This window comes from Taeniopygia guttata, chromosome 5, assembly GCF_048771995.1.
Source record: "Taeniopygia guttata chromosome 5, bTaeGut7.mat, whole genome shotgun sequence".
NCBI classification, from domain to species: Eukaryota; Metazoa; Chordata; class Aves; order Passeriformes; family Estrildidae; genus Taeniopygia; species Taeniopygia guttata.
In genome coordinates this window covers 20,397,439-20,412,976 of record NC_133030.1, presented here as the reverse complement: position 1 = coordinate 20,412,976, position 15,538 = coordinate 20,397,439, and the positions used below count along the sequence as shown (strand labels likewise).

Sequence of the window (15,538 nt, the reverse complement as noted above, 5' to 3'; positions counted from 1 at the left end):
GCTGGGGACTGTCACACAGCCCTGTGCAGGGCTGCAGTGGGTGCTGCCTGCTGCATGTGTGGGCTCTGTGTGTTGTGCCAGGCACTGGGCACATGCAAGGAGGGGAGAGAAGCTGGATGCATCCTGGAGCTGGGTGGTGAGGAAGAAGATGGATTCTCAGATGTGCTGCTGGCTGACTGGGCATGGAGTGGTACAGGAGGGTTTTGGAGTTTTTCTGACCCCCTGAGTTTGTAGCAGATGTTTTCAGAGCTTCCTCCAGGGAGCTTCCCATTCCTTCCCATTCCTGTGAACTTTGCTGCATGCAGCAGTGAGCCTTGTGTCAGAGAACTAGGAGAAAGCAGGATCTCTCTCATCTGGAAATGTCAATCTCTGGCCTTTCCCAGGCACCAAGATAAGCACAGATATGTGGTCTATTTTTAATTTTTTTTTTTAATTAAATAGCTTTTGTGTTCCCAAATGTTGCTTGCACAGTTGTCTGCCCTCTTGGACCCATCCCTGCCACCATTGTCTTTGCCTGCTCTGCTGTCATGCCCCACGTGAAGATCTGGAAGTAGGTGACGTGCAGGGAGGACAGTGATAGGCTACAAGAGCCTTTCTGACTGCTGGAAGAACTCTGGAAGGAAACACAGTGATTATGCCCATATGGGAGACAAAATGCCCTGCTTGATCCAGAGGTTGGAGTTCTCCAGGTGGAGAGCTGTATAAAATAATGTCAGTAACAATTTTGGATAGAGGTGACATATGTTTGTTTCTAAAATGTGGATTTTTTTTTCTTCAATCTTCATTTTTAAAGCTGCTAACTATGTGGATGCACACCAGAGCTTCCTGCTCCCTCTTGGAAAACCATAAACACAGTCACTTTGTAGTGGGGTCCAGTGCAAGCAGGCAAAGAAAATGGTTTCTTCTTCTCTTTCCATGTGTTGTGCTTCATCAGCCTGTGGGTTCCTGTTGGTGGGTGGGTGTCCTGTGGAGACCATGGCTCAGGTCTGTACTGCTGTGTGTGCAGAACATGTCTGCTTCTCTCTTCTCTTCTTCTGCTTCTCTGCTAAGACCTGCTGCTGCAGGTGGACCCAAGAGAGAGCCCAGCAGAGAAAGTCACAGCACAGAGGGGCTGCTTTCTCCCTTCTCCCATCACTGGCAATAGGGAACAAGGCACAGGGTGAACTCCTACCACCACTGCTCATCTGGCAAGGCTGTGTCTTGCTGGGCAGTTGAAGCCTGTACTGGAGTAAGGTTTTTTCCTTTGGCTGCTCTCTTGTTTCAGTCCACAGGGAAGCAGGGCTCCAGGGGCTTGCAGAGATGCTGCTATCATCATTTGCCTGCAGAAGGTCTGCTCCCCAGCCTGTCTAATAGTAAGGAGGGGAAAAAATGGCAATACTTCCCTGCAGAAGCAAAAAGGAGAGTCCAGCCTTCTGATGGGGACACACTCTCTGCCAGAGACTATTTGTGCTTTTACAGGCTAAAAAGAAACCCAAGGCCTTAATACCCTCTTTTAGTGCTGGGAAGAGTTATTTCTGTGAAATGAAGGTGTGGTGAACAGAGGTTCTTTCATAGCAAAGATTTTGAAGTGGTTGGAAGGAGGAGTTGGGCTGTATGTGGCTGATAGCAACCCAGTCACTACTCCTTTGCTCTTCTCAGTTCCCAGCTTAATACCTTGCTCTTCATAAGAGTTTCTTGCCTTGCCAGGGTGGGCAGACCCTTGCCCCACTGCACTGTGGGGCACACTCTTGTCCCAGGCAAGAGAGGCTGGGTCACAGATGGCGATATGTGGCTATTTCTGTCGATGTACAAACCACTGATGGGGATTTTTAAGACCCCGGGGTTGCAGTTCAATTTCACACCCATGACCCATCTGGCTATGGAGTTATGCTTGTATGCTTTATGTTGACAGAGCAAATTTCATGTCTGTTCATCATGAAGAGTGTTTTGGTACTTTGACTACTTTTGACATGTATTTTTATTTCACTGGTAAACCAGAATCTTTTCCATCCAGAGTGCTTGTACATGTGCTGTTGTGGAATCCTTGTCATCATGTGTTACACAGCTGTGGCATTGCATCTGTCCCTTTATCATCCTGGTGAAAAGCCAAATGTTACACAAACCTGGCAGGCCAATAAAGCATGGCAGAACCAATGGCAAAACATGCCCCATTGTTCCTCCTTTCTTACCCAAGTCTGTGCTCTGCAGGCTGTTCCCTCTCCAGGTAAGGTGGCAGAGCAGATTGTGTAGGAGTCTTTTTGCTCCACAAGTGACTTGAAGGTTGTGACTCAATTCCAGTGGCCTGTAACACAGTTTGTTTCTTCTGTGTGGCTAGAGGGTGCTCTTGAGTGAAGCTGCTCAAACACTGAAAACTTCCCCTTCTGTCCCTGCTGGATAACCCCTGGTTGCCTGTACCACAGCCTGGCTGTGTTGACTGGAATGTTGTAATGCACTTGGGGGTCTTTTGCCTGGGAAGATTTGTGCTCCACAGTTGTGAGACTCTCGGTGCTGGATTGTTTTCTGTGGCTGGAGGTTCTTTTGAACATCAGTTTTATATGTAAAAAAATGTTTTGTTCTTTGCCTGCAAAGCTCCTAGTTGGGTCAAGCCCTCTGTGGAGTCTGGAGTGTCTCCCTTTGTTATACTGCATTGCAGCAAAGGTGTTCTGGGAGTTCTGACCAATAGAACAGCTTCTTAATTTTTTTGCCTTTAAAAATAAGCCTTCAGTAAGGATTATTGAAGAAATAATCTTTGCAGTCCTCCAGGCTGTGGGAAGCACAAAGGAAGGCCTGTCCAGAACTGCCTGCAGGTGTTTGGTCAGCTCAGTACTGCTGAAAGAGGCAGATCTGGTGGACTGCAAACCATTCTTCCTCCACCTTTCCCCTAGAAATAACTAGCAAGAACATGTTAAAAATCTTCAGATTTGCAGACTGAATACCTCTCCCTTTCCCCTAGTGCCCATGTGATGGGCACCTTTCCATGCTGTCTCTCACTTCACATTTTGTGTGTGTGGCCAGAGCCATTCCATTGCTGGGAATGGCAAAGCTACTGTATGGGGGGAAGAGGGTTGGGCGAGAGGTTGTCCTGCTTTCTCCTTCTCTGAGGAGCTGGTAAATACTGGCTGTAGGAAGTGTTTGTTCTGTGGTAAGTTGGAGGAAAGCATGGAGAGGGATGCTGGTGTAAGGCAGAGCCTGTACATCACCCTGTGTAGAGCTGCCTCCTTCCTTTCCTGTGGTTCATGTGCAGCTCTAGGTGAGTACAGTTCAAGGAAGGATACTAGTGTCTTCTGAGGAAAGGGCAATTGGTCTGCCCCACAAAACATCAGTATAAGAAAGAGGTAGATGGGGAAAGAGAGATTCAGCTGTGAGACCAAGTGGAGAACAAGCCACAGAAATAAAAACTGTGGCTGGCTAAAGGAACAATTCCGTTTGGGACATCACCAGTTTGATGGGTTTTCAAGTGAAGGAGAAAGCAGCAACAGTGATGGCTTCTTGCAGGAATTAAATTATTTTAACTGAGAAAAGCAAGCCATGTGCTTACCTCTTTCAGCCTTCCAGTGAGGCATTACCAGTGCATGGTGTGGGGCTGCCAGGGCTCCAGCCTTGCCTCCCCAAAGTGCTCTACAGAGGTGGGGAGTGGTTGAACTGGGGCTGTAATCACATTCTTCATTCCTTCTCTTTTCAACTTCCAGGTGCCTCAGAATAAAAATCCCCTGTTGAAGAAAGGGTCAGTGCTAGGCAGTTACCTGCTGGAGGACAAGCCTGTCAAACGGTTAGATGGGTGTCTGTGTCGTGTCCGTGGTGTCAGTCCGTGCCCACTGCAGTACCCTGTCAGTCAAGCTGTGTCCTGGGTCTGGTTCTCCCACCTTGGTGCTGGTTTTGGGAGCGTGGTGCGGTGCAGCTTTTCTGTGGCTTTAGCTGTATCTTGGCATCAGGTGGTGTTGGCACAGCATGAGGCTGAGGATACTGTTTGCTGATTTCCACAGGGAGGTGGCCCTGCTGCTGCTTATGCCTGCAGCAATGGGGGAGAAAATCTAAATATCACCAGAAGGTCTGGGACTGTTAATGGGATGGGAGTCTCAAAGGCTGCCTCTTTCTGAGTCAGACAGCTCTGTTGAAATGACTACATCAACTCCCCAGTGTGCCAGTTTGTCCTCAGGCACAAATCCTGTGCGCTAGTGCCTCATGCCAGAGTCCATATCCCTGGGGCATGGGAGAGGGCAGAAATTGCACAAGGGTTGGGTTCTTTCTGGCAGCTGAAAGCCTCGAGGAGAGGTTCTGGCTCCAGGTGGGTTCATCCTGCTCACCTGCCTCTACACCTATGCAGATGTTCACCTGGCACACCAGGCCTCCCTTCAGCCAGGGCAGGCAATTTATCTCTGTGGCCAAGGCCTTTTCTTTGTTTTACACTCTACATGCAGAATATACAATAACCTAGCTTGGAGCTGGATTTTGCCTGCAACTGGTGGCCCCAAACAAGTTTTAAAGGCAGTGTGCTCCCCTCTTTCTTACCAGGTCTCTGCAGAAAGTTCCATTGCTGCCCAGTTTCTCCTGGTGCCAGCCAGAGACAGAGGTCTAGGTTCAGTTTCTTCCAGCTTCAACTCACCTTTAATGCTTACAGTTCTGGTAGTGGCATTTAAGGGTTTAGCTCAAGGCTCCTTGGCTCGTGAACTTATGGAAAACCAGGTGGATTCTGGAGAGGGCTGATTCTTGGGCCCAGGGTGGGAGGTTGCCTGGCGAGGTCTGAGGCAGAGGTCCTCCATGGTTGTGTGACTGGCACATTCTATCCATTGCATCAGATAACCAAGTTCTCCCATCTTCCTCCCCAGTTATTTCTTGCAAAGATCCTTCTAGCTGCTACTGGAATAAACCTCCTGGAAAGGCTTAACAGCTGGAGAAGTTTGGCAATGAAGGTGATGAGAGAAAGAGAGAAGTAGTATTTGGCCTTGTCTCCATGCTGTGTCATACCACATTGCTTGAGAAGCATGAAAAGAAATCCATTAGATCTGAGGTCACTGTTCAGAATTTTGTACTTGTCCCTTTGCTCCCACTAAAGAGGGTCTTGAGACCCCTCATTGTGTGGTTTTGCCAGCCCTGGGAGACAGGCACCATTCCCCAGAGCCTGAGACTTTGTGTCCATTTTCAAGAGGGAGGCATTCCAGCTGGCCTGGCTCTGGACTGGCATTTGGGGTAAATGCAGGGAGGGAAACCAGGAATGTGAGCTCCCTTTCATAGAAAAAAGTGTAGACATGGCAGCAGGTGGATTTTGCAACCCAGATGAAGTGTATTTGCTGGAGTGAGAAAGAATTGTCTGCACTAATAGAAAGAGAAAAACCTTGCAGAGCAGGGTGGGGTGTCCTGCTTCTGAGAGACTGACTCTAGTACGCTGTGGTCACTCTAATTTCCTTCCAAATGCAATCTGCTGGACAGTGAAATCAATGAAGACATCTGTGGTGCATAAATATCTTCAGCTTAATTCTAGGTCTTCTCATTCCTTGCCTAGTTCTTTAGCCATAGAAAACCAGTGATGCTGCCGTGATTTCAGTAGTTTAAATTGGTTATTTTAGGTTTTCTTTTGAAGGTTGTTCCTCCAACTACCACATCAGCTGTACCTCCAGTGCATCAGCATGCTCTTGTGTGGGCATATTCTGTTATTTCTTTTTGTATGGTATTTAGTAACAGAAATACAGGGTAATTATGGTTTGGTTTTTGTTTTTGTTTTTTTGTTGTTGTTGTTTTGGTTTGGGGGGTTTTTTTTGGTTTTTTTTGTTTTTTGTTTTTTTTTAAGAGACTTTTGTTTTGTATGTTTTTCCTCATTTTTTCACTGCTGGGGGAAGCAATAGGCAGAGAATTATTGAAAAATCCAAAGTGGCAATTTTTATTAAAATTAATTAAGTATTTCTCAGCACGTGAGTGTACAGCTCTGGTGAGCTGTCTCTCTTTCCTTAGGGGAGCCACTGATGCCTTGGTCACAGGGAGTGTGGGGAGTGAATAGAATTCCTTTGAGAGCTTCATATACACTAATTGGATTGCATTGGTTGGTTGGGAATTTGCAACCTCCTTCTTTCCCTATCTCCTCCCCCCACCCCCCCACCCCCCACCCTATCTGTGCTGCCTGTGGACTTTAATACAGACAACTGGCCTCTGCGGACCTTCCCTTCACCTTCCCAGTGGATGTGGCAGTGGAAGAACCCAACAGAAAGAACTGTAAATACTTCCCAGGCAGTGGGGTATGGATGAAGACAGAAGGAGGCAGCACAAACTTTGGAGAGAACAGCAGAGATGAGGAGAGATGGCCCTTGGCAGCAGATCCTGAGTGGTTTAAGATGACTTTGAAGGGTGACTCTGACTGCAGAAGAAATGCAGATGGCCTAGATGCTGCTCCACTGCCTCCCCGAGCCCAGCCTGTTGGCACCGAAACCAGGGTGAGTGCAGTTACCTGGGGTTGTTCCTCAAACACCTGCTACTTGCTGGGGCCTTGAGGATGTCTGACTCTCTTCCCATCAAACTCAGCTCCACAGATTTACAGTGCAGCAGTCCAATCCCTGAATCAAAGCACTGCTTGCAGCTGGGCTCTTCAAAATCTCATACCTTTTTCCATGTAGCTCCAAGCACTGGAACCAGCCAGCTGTTCCCCAGATCGCATCTTTAAAGTGGTGTTTGTTGGGAATTCTGGTGTTGGGAAGAGTTCCTTCATCCACCGCTTCTGCTATGACAGGTTCTTGGCTGAGCTCAATGCAACCATTGGTAAGTAATAGGGTGCCTGGTTCATCTGGATAAGGAAGGTGGGAAGGGCAGCCTGGGAAAATGCTTTTTTGCCTGTATCATAGCCCAGCTAGAGGGTAAAGATGGTCTCTCTCCCAGTATTGAATCAATCTTGCAATTCCCCTGAACTAAATGGAGTTTGTCTGGCCATTGTAATGGCAAGCTGCTCTCTCTCTCCATCCTACCTCATAATCATTGTCACCTTCCCAACAGGTATCGATTACCAGGTGAAGAGTCTAATTGTGGATAACACCCAGGTTGCCTTGCAGCTGTGGGATACAGCTGGACAAGAGAGGTAAGTGATTTCTGCTGGGCTCAGTGGGGGAAAGGGAAAACACACATGCAGCTGGTTTCTGTTCCTGGGAAAACTATCAGCTTCAGGAGGACCAGACAGGTCATGACAGCTGTTCCAGTGCTGAACCTGCAGCGAAGGTTCCAGAGATTTTTAGAAGCTGTGACTGTGAAGCAGGGCCTGGGGAGATTGCTCTGAGGGTTGACAGAAAAGTAGTTTTCCACGTGTCTGACCTGCATGCTTGTGGCTCCAAGCAATCTGTCCATAGATGTATATCACGGGGCTCAAAGGGTGTGTCCCTTTCCAGATCTGATTCAGCTGTCAAAACCAGCTGCATTAGCATGACCTGTGGGGAAGGTGATTTGAACTCCCCTGCTGGACTCTGTCAGTGAGGTTATTGGCCCCTTTCACTGGTCCCTTCTGCTGACAGACTTGTGGCAGTGATAATCATTGGTAGAGAGATTGTGCAGCTTTCTGTGACAGTGAACACTTGTTCCTCATTTGAAGCCCTCTAGTTTCAAAAGCATGGGATATCTCTAGATGTTACCAGCAGTGTTGGTGAGGACCAGAGTAGTAAAGGACACATTTGGCCCTCATCTGCTACTAGAGATGAAGGCCCACCACTGGCTCCATGTAAATTACATTTTATGTAGGATATAATTTGAAGCTTAAGATAGGAAGCTATTTCAAGAGGACCATGAACCTCAAGGGCCTGGCAAAAATAAGCACTGGGTATTTTGAGCTAAATATGTTATGGGGGCAGGCCTTCAGGGGGCAGCCAAGGTCATGGGAATATTCTAAGCCTGAACTGTGCCAATGATGCTGTCTGTCTCAGTCAGCTAGACCATGCAGAGCTGGTGAGAATGTACTAAGTAGGAGTATCTACAGAAAAGCAACTCTGTCTTCCAAAATTAGGCTTCATGCTGAAGAAATAATTATTTCTGAGGGGACTCCTGTGGTTATTTTGATGCTGAAACTGAGCAGTAAGGGTAGCTGCTATGACAAAAAAATGTGACATTTTATTGAGGTCAGATTGCAGCAGAGGCCAAATTCAAGATATTGTCCCTGAGAAGGACCTTTACCACAGGCCCCTGCAGCACTAGTAGGTCCTAGATGTGTGCCCACAAGAGAGAGCTTGGCTCACTGCTGATACCAAATAGGAGACCTGGGAAGAAGAAAAAGCCTTTTCTACTTCTGGAGGAATATTAATTACTTCTAACTAGAGGTGTTCTACTGTAAATATCTAAGGAGGAGATGGAAGAACCCCTTGAAGCATGCAAGGAGAGCTCCTCAGTGACTTCCCTGAGACTTACGCATGCTACCTTTGATGGTTCTTCTGGAGCATCTTGCCTGTCTGGCAGTTCCAGAGGTGCACCTTGATTGCCAAAGATACAGTCTGTGCTTTCTCAGTTGAGTAGGTGCCAGAATATTACGGTGAGAAAGGACAGGCTTCAAGCAACTATCTGAAGAGTGCAGGAGGGCAACAGCTGTAGGTTTTCTTGGCTCGTAAGAGGAGAGTTTGTTATCCTCTGCAGGGCTGAAATACACAGCTCTCTGGTGAGATCTCGGGGCTTTTGTTACATGTATTAATTCCCTAATTACATTGCTAAATCTATCAGTTTGCAATCATTGTGGTTATATCATAGCTCTGTCACAAAGTGCTTACAGATTCTAAGGTTCGGGCTTGTTGTTTTGGTTGTTTGGTTTGCTTTGGTTGGAATTTATTCACAAAATACAAGCCTGTGGTTTTAAATGGTACAGACATCAAAAAGTAGATGTCTGGCAGGAGTTTTTCCTGGAAATTGTGTCTAGCATCTGATTTTTTATGTATAATGCCATTGGTTTATAGATTCAATAGTGGAAACAGACTGTTCTGATGCTGAGTTCTTAACTGCTGTTTTGGCAGCCCTGGGACAGGCATTACGCATGCCTAGTTTGTACTGTGGTACAGCTTAGTCTGCAGATTCTTCCAGACTATAGAGAAAGATCATGTTTTTTCCACCAGTTTCCCTTTTAATAGGAAATTACCTTTTCCTATCCCACCCAAATAGATTCTTCTGCTTCTTTCTTCCTGATCTGCAAAGGTCTTCTTTCTTGCTTTCTCAGAACCATTCATTTGGCAAGATTCCTGCCTACCCACGGCTGCCTGGCCTGTCTCAAATGTGCAGGGATCCGTCACCTGTGCGTAGACACCAGCCCTGAGTGACACATCAGGCATGGGTGCTGCCAGGCCTTGCAGAGCCTGCACTGACAGACAGACAATCCCACTCCCTCACTCCCCGTGGTTCTGAGGTGCCTTTGCTTTTGTCTGGGCTCAGGTTTCGGAGCATCACCAAGCAGTACTTCCGGAAGGCAGACGGGATCCTGGTGATGTACGACATCACGGCCGAGTGCTCCTTCGTGGCGGTGCGGAACTGGATGAGCAGCGTCCAGGTGAGAGTGGGACCTGGGCTCCAGTGCTGCTGGTGCTCCCTTGCTCCAACAGGCTGCCTGGAAGTGACATTTCTCAGTGCCCCAGGAAGTCCTATCGTGAAGCTGAATTATCAAAGCAGATGCCTGTGCTGGTCAGTTTGGAATCAGAGGCTTTGTGTCAAAGGTAACAAAGGCAGTGGTAGCCCATTAAATCAGGGAGGGCTGTTTCTCAAAAGTGTAGTGTGGGTTTGTAAGCAGCCCATGTGCACTGACTACATCTCCTAAACGTGGTCACATCTCACCCGTGTTCAGGCAGGGAGATCTCCTGGTGTCTGGCCTATGCACAGGAAAGGGAGGTGGTTCTTTTTATTTCCTTTTTTAATTTAAAATTTGGTAACAAGGTATTAATACTCTTGGGTTTCCCCCATCTTTTATTTCCAAATACTCACTAAAAGCATTTATCTGTGGCTTTTATCTTCTTGGGGATACAAAAATACCTCTCTTTATACTTTAAATTAGTTGTGTGTAGATGATCAAGAGGTGAAGGGAAATTTTCAAGGGTGGTTTTGTTTTGATTGTGCTGAGTCTCAAAAAACCAAGATCTCAGTGGAGTGAGTAAGTATAGGTTGGAGAATTCTAGTATTGTTAATTTCCACAAGCCTGTTGGGGAAAAAAATCCAAACAACCACTTATGTCTTTGGACTCTAAAAGATCAAATGTTAAGATCTTCAAAACTAACCAGCCTCTGAAAATCAGGTTCCTTTCAGGAGGAAGGTTAAATTGAGTCCACAGAATGAAATCTGTGTATTTTAATCTCTGTCTTCTTTTCCTCTCCCCATCTTGGTATTTATTTTGTTTTGAAGCTGTTCAGGTTCTGTATGTCATCCAGGGCACTTGAGTATGGAAATAACTTTGAGCCCTGTTCTTACTCTGACCATGTTCTAGTGAGCCAGTGGAATTATAGAGTTTGACCAGAGGTAAGGGGCTCCAGGAATTGCCTAGGAATAACAGTTCCTATGGAGACAACTTACAAGGGGTGAACTTGCTCATCCAGAGGATTTTCAGCAAGGGATTGTTGAGTTTAGGACAGCACATTAGACACAGTACTGCACATACAAAAATTACTGAGCTTATGAAGAAGATCTGCCAGATCACAAATTCCAAAATGCCTGTGGGGAAAGCTGCTTTTCTTTAGGCTTCTTATTTCCCTGAGAGACACTTATGTCCTGTCTCTCCTCTGTCACTGTCCCAGTCACAAATCCCTGGGGCTAGTGAAGGAATGGCCCTTTAATGATCTAATGGGCCTGATCCTGCTGCCACTGAAGGTCTTGTTTGGTGGGCTGGAAGGATCTGCTCTGAGTGGCTGGGTCTCTAGGGGTCTTTATTTCTTTTGCAGGAAGGTATAGAGGATGGAGCTGTGGTCTTTCTGCTTGGAAACAAATTGGATGCTGTGCAGAGAGAGACCCGGAAAGTGCCCAAGGTGGAGGGGGAAAGGCTGGCAAAGGTGTGACTCGGTACTCTGCTGTTTGACTTGCTCTGCAGCCACCCTCCAGCTGTGAGCAGGGCAGTCTGGCTGGCAGAAAGCCCTTCTTGGAGCTGTTTTCCAGTATGGTGCCTCCCACCCCCTGTTTCTCCAATGTGGACAGGTACCCAGGTCCCTCTGGTACAAGGGGGGATGAAGTGGTGGCCTGTATGTGGCAGACAATGGCCCTTGAGCAGGCTCATGTATTTCTCATGGGGCTTGATGCCTCATTTCAGTCTTTCTGAGGGGAACATGCATGGCCCATTTGCAATGATTTCCCATTTGAGAGCTCCCTAATGCAACATCATCCTGCCTCTTTCCTCACTCCCTTGACTGCCTGCCTGCTGGCACTTTGCCCCCTGGGTGGGGGGAGACAGGGTTTCAAAGGTGTTTTTTGCCTTCTGGACCCACAACAAAAAGGTGAGGGAATCAAAGTACCCTGGACTAATGTTTTCTCTTCCCAAACAACTCCCCCAGTGCTCCCTTTTGGACACTCTGGCTTGGCCCCCAATGCTGAAAAGTATCTCCTCCTCCTGGGTTGGTGAGCAGGGTGTGCACCCCAGCAGGGTAGCAGCCACCCTCCTGGCTCCAATGGCTCTTGGCAGGGTTCCTAGGGATGAGGGTGGGCCAGCTCCCAAGGCTCTGGGTGAATGGTGATGGAGGAGAGCTGGCAGTCACTGTGGGTGCTTGCTGTGCTCTCTGGCAGGAGTACAAGGCTGTGTTCTACGAGTGCAGTGCCATGACTGGCTACAACATCATGGAGCCCATGCTGCACATGGCCAGGTCAGTGAGCAGGAGCACCCTGGGACACTTCCCCAGCTGGGGGTGACTGGTGTGGGCTCTGCTGGGGAATGGGCAAGAACAGGGGGCTGTCAGAGACTGACTCTCTGTCAAATCCCAAAAGAAACCTGACTCCAGGCCTTTGTCTATTGTGCCTGGAGAGCACCAAGTGTAGACTGGACTCTTTGCACACAAAGCTTCACCTGATAGAACTGGCTGTTGCAAGATTAGAAGTTCAATTTGAATATTTCATCACAAAAACCTTGCATGGTGTCCCAGATTTTAAGCTGGTGTTTTCAGTTTGAAGTCTTCATGCAGCTCTAAGGGTTATTTCTCCCCTATATTAATAAGCACTGTACAGACTGAGCTATTTCAGTGGCAATCATTTTAAAAGGAGGTAAGATACAGTTCAGCTGAAGGAAATTTGCTCCAAAATTTTTAGTTTAAAAAAGGGTAGTTTTTGGAAAAAAATTATTTAAAATCTCACAAGAAAACTATCCTTTTGTTTTCTTTTATTTCTTCACCTCCTCCTGCATGATGTCTGTTAGAGCCACAGCAGGACTTAGCTGTTCATTAACTGGGTGGATTTACTTATCAGCTAGGTGAATCACAGCTCCCATAGCACATGCCTTCAGCATGCTTTATTACCATGGTGCTGCCCAAGATGGCCCAGCCTGGCAGAGCATACAACCCAGGATTCTGACATCCATGCCTCCCTCTTGGGAATAAAGGCACAGGCCGCTCACACTGGTGTTCAGATTACTACGTCATGGTACCCCCTCTTGTACGTGTCCAGTTTATTTCCCTGTTCCCTGGAAATTCATGCTCATTCTCTGTGTGTCATTTATCTAGCTGAACTTCCAGAGAAGTCCAGTCTTTGGGCCTGTCACTTCTTGCAATCTTAAATGTAAATCCTAAATGGCTGGTGGAGACCAAAGGGTAGAGGCAAATGCCTTGGCAGGAAGAGCTCAGTAACCAGGTTGTATTCTTGATCTGTGCTGCTCTTTCCAGGTTGCTGACAGCACAAGAAGACAGGCAGAGGGAGAATGCCCTGCAGCTGGAGGATATCAGCAGGAGGAAAGGGTGCTGTACATAAAGCACAACAATGTGTCAGGATGAGACATGTGCCAATGCTGTATCATGAAGCTGGGGGTTCCTTTCAAGCAAGCTGAATTTGGTGGTATCAGCTCTCTAGAGACTTGGGGAAGGTGCAGCTTTTCCCAGTCTGTGAATTTTGAGGCATAAATCAGGCCAAAATATGCATATTACCTGCATTGTTCTACTTCCAAGTCTGCATGCTGTGCTGGTCTCTAGAGGCCGTGGCTTTTTTGGGAGAATTTGGCTAGTCTTAGCTAGTAGCACAGACTGGGCCTTCTGTCTGGAGAGGTTTGTTCCCTGTAAAGGGATGAAGTCTTGTTCCTGTTCTTTCTGGCAAAGAAGTGGCCTAGCAGCAGAGACCAGAAGACACAGTGGGTCTGTATTAAATAGAATTTCCGTGTAAGAGAGGTAGAAAGTATTTTAAATTTGGGCTATCCGAAGTAGTGATCCACCTGTCTCAGAGAGAAGCATCTCCTTTTGGTTCTGCAGCAGCAGTGCTCAGCTGAGAGCCTGCTGTGATGGTAACACTTCCACCACTTCCTGCAAGATCTGGATTGGGCCCTGGATTTACTGCAGGATTTGGCTGGACTTGCCAATATTGTAGTTAACAGATTCTATATGTGATCATAGGATGAATCCCAATGGCTTTCATTGCTTTGTCACCCTTATGGACCTTTTCACTGTCCTTAAAGTGAATGTTTACAGAACACAGAGCAGCTGCCCTGGGACCTGCAGGTGCTGGCATGTGCTGCTGATTCATAGTCCTTTGCAGGATGGGCCTGTTGTGCTGTACAAACCAGGGGAGCCATATATAGCCTGTTTTAAGGCTGAATGCTGCCTGTTTCCTCCCATTCTCTTATCCTTTCCTGAAGAATCTCCAGCAACTTGGAACTGCCTTACCCTCTGTCCTGAAAGATCCCACTAGAGTGCTTTCAAAAGCACGAAGCAGCTGCCTGTGAAACGTACCTTTTTCTTTTGCTGGGACTTGGAGCACCAGCCTCACTTTACTGGTGGAGGGCCTGAGAATGAGCTGGACTGAATCTGTTCCCCTTGGGAAGGGACCTTGTTGTCACTAAGGGTCCAGGCAAAGCAGGGCAAGGAGAAGCAGGGCAGAGATAGAAACTGTCTCCAGAAGTGCTCCTGTTGGCAAAGCTGCCACAATGCCTGGGCATAGAGCACCTGGGGTGCCATGCTTTCTGGTTTGCAGCTCAGCTCTCAAAGCCTTGGGATTAAGTGAGATTTTTGTTAGTGCCCTTTCCCCTTTTGTCTTTGAGGCTGTTTCTGTATGTGACTCTGACATTTTAGGGACGAGATGTGATGCAGCTGTGATGCAGCCTGCAGACCTTATAGTATAGGGAAGGGCCAGTACTTGTCTATGGTCTTTCCTCTCTTGGGATGAGGTGGGTGCTCTGAATGCCTATTTATTGCACAATTTTTGCTGGGAATATCCCAGGCAGGAAAAGTGCTCTGAGTCACCCCTACAGACATCAGTATTACAAAGAATTTCCATGGTTCCTCCTGGTGCCCTTTACTTCTGATAGGAAAGAGGAAGTTTTTCTCTGGATGAGCAGGATTTCTGAGTAAAAGGAAGAGCTAAAAGTAGTAAGATCCTTTTCAGTCCTTACTGTTGGCTGGCTGTGGCTCAACACTGTTTGACTGCACTAATGCCTTCCAGAGACTGGGAATCAGAAAGCTGCAAGAGGCCCTGAAGGAACCAGGGTAGCTGGTGTGGAGCCTGGAGTAAGACCTGCAGTACTTCCAGGGGAACTACTTGTGTTTCCAAGGAGTGATTTTTGGGAAGGGGAATCCATGCTGAGGTGTTCTGAATGTGTGCCTCCCACGCTTTGTACACAGCACACACAAGACAAAGGCGTGAAACACAGCTGACACACAAATATGGGCCAGTTCTGTGTATTACCTTTATCAGTGCCGTCATACTGCAATGGCAAGAACCAGCAGGTTCTTTCAATGTACAACCTTAAGTATGTTTTCTTAGTGTGCAAACAGTACAGGCAATAAAGAAATGCTGTCTTAAAAGTGGCTGTGTTGAGAGATTTTTTTTTTTTTTCAGGTGCTGCAGGAGATTCAGCCTCCCATCTCTTCAATCACTGATCCTAGTGTCACCCTCCCTACTTACTGCTCAAGCAGTGGCCTGTCCCCCATGGTGGTACACAGGGAGTCTTACAAGGAGGGAAAGAGTTAACCAGGAGCCAATGTCTTGGGGGCAGCTCAGGAGAAATTAATCTCCAGTCTTTTTTTACCTCCTTTAAGCAGCCAGAGTCCAAGCAGCTAATTACAGAGGGCAGAGCACAGAGGAGAAAAAGGGGAGACACTTCCTCAATGTCTGGGGGTATAGTGGTTTCAGAGAGAGACTGAAACTACTCTCACCTTGTCACCTGTATTAATGGAATTAAAACTTTATTTTATTAATGTCTCATGCATCCTTTTCACTAGAGTTAGGAATTTGGTTGCTTTTAATGTGCCCTGGTATGGCTCCAGCTGGATGTTCATGCATTACAGAACTAATCACTCTGCAGTTTTGACCAAACAAATTGTTACTCATTTCCCCTGCTATAAACTGATAACACAAGTAGTTCATTGTAACATATACTTTTTGTAAGCAGGAAAGGGTGGATTTTTGTTTCAAGGATGACAAAATGGCACAGAATTTGAGCAGACTGAGCTTGGACAAC

At 47.0% G+C, this 15,538-nt stretch overlaps 1 protein-coding gene across 7 annotated transcripts in view; it reads left to right on the top strand.

The window, feature by feature from the left end:
* The window catches only part of CRACR2B (calcium release activated channel regulator 2B), a 46,234-nt gene extending 30,959 nt beyond the window's left edge, over positions 1–15,275 (top strand). For 6 of the 7 annotated variants that reach the window (XM_072929810.1, XM_072929809.1, XM_072929813.1 and 3 more), the window contains 9 exons: positions 3,669–3,748; positions 6,110–6,401; positions 6,582–6,723; positions 6,955–7,036; positions 9,352–9,466; positions 10,842–10,949; positions 11,674–11,750; positions 12,759–12,830; positions 14,917–15,275. In XM_072929810.1, coding sequence (XP_072785911.1) covers positions 3,669–3,748; positions 6,110–6,401; positions 6,582–6,723; positions 6,955–7,036; positions 9,352–9,466; positions 10,842–10,949; positions 11,674–11,750; positions 12,759–12,830; positions 14,917–15,088 — 1,140 coding nt within the window. In that variant the 3' untranslated portion in view covers positions 15,089–15,275. Of the gene's footprint in view, positions 1–3,668; positions 3,749–6,109; positions 6,402–6,581; positions 6,724–6,954; positions 7,037–9,351; positions 9,467–10,841; positions 10,950–11,673; positions 11,751–12,758; positions 12,857–14,916 lie in introns of all 7 variants that reach the window. The other variant, XM_032748718.3, reaches the window with a different exon arrangement.
* Positions 15,276–15,538: the final 263 nt, after the last annotated feature.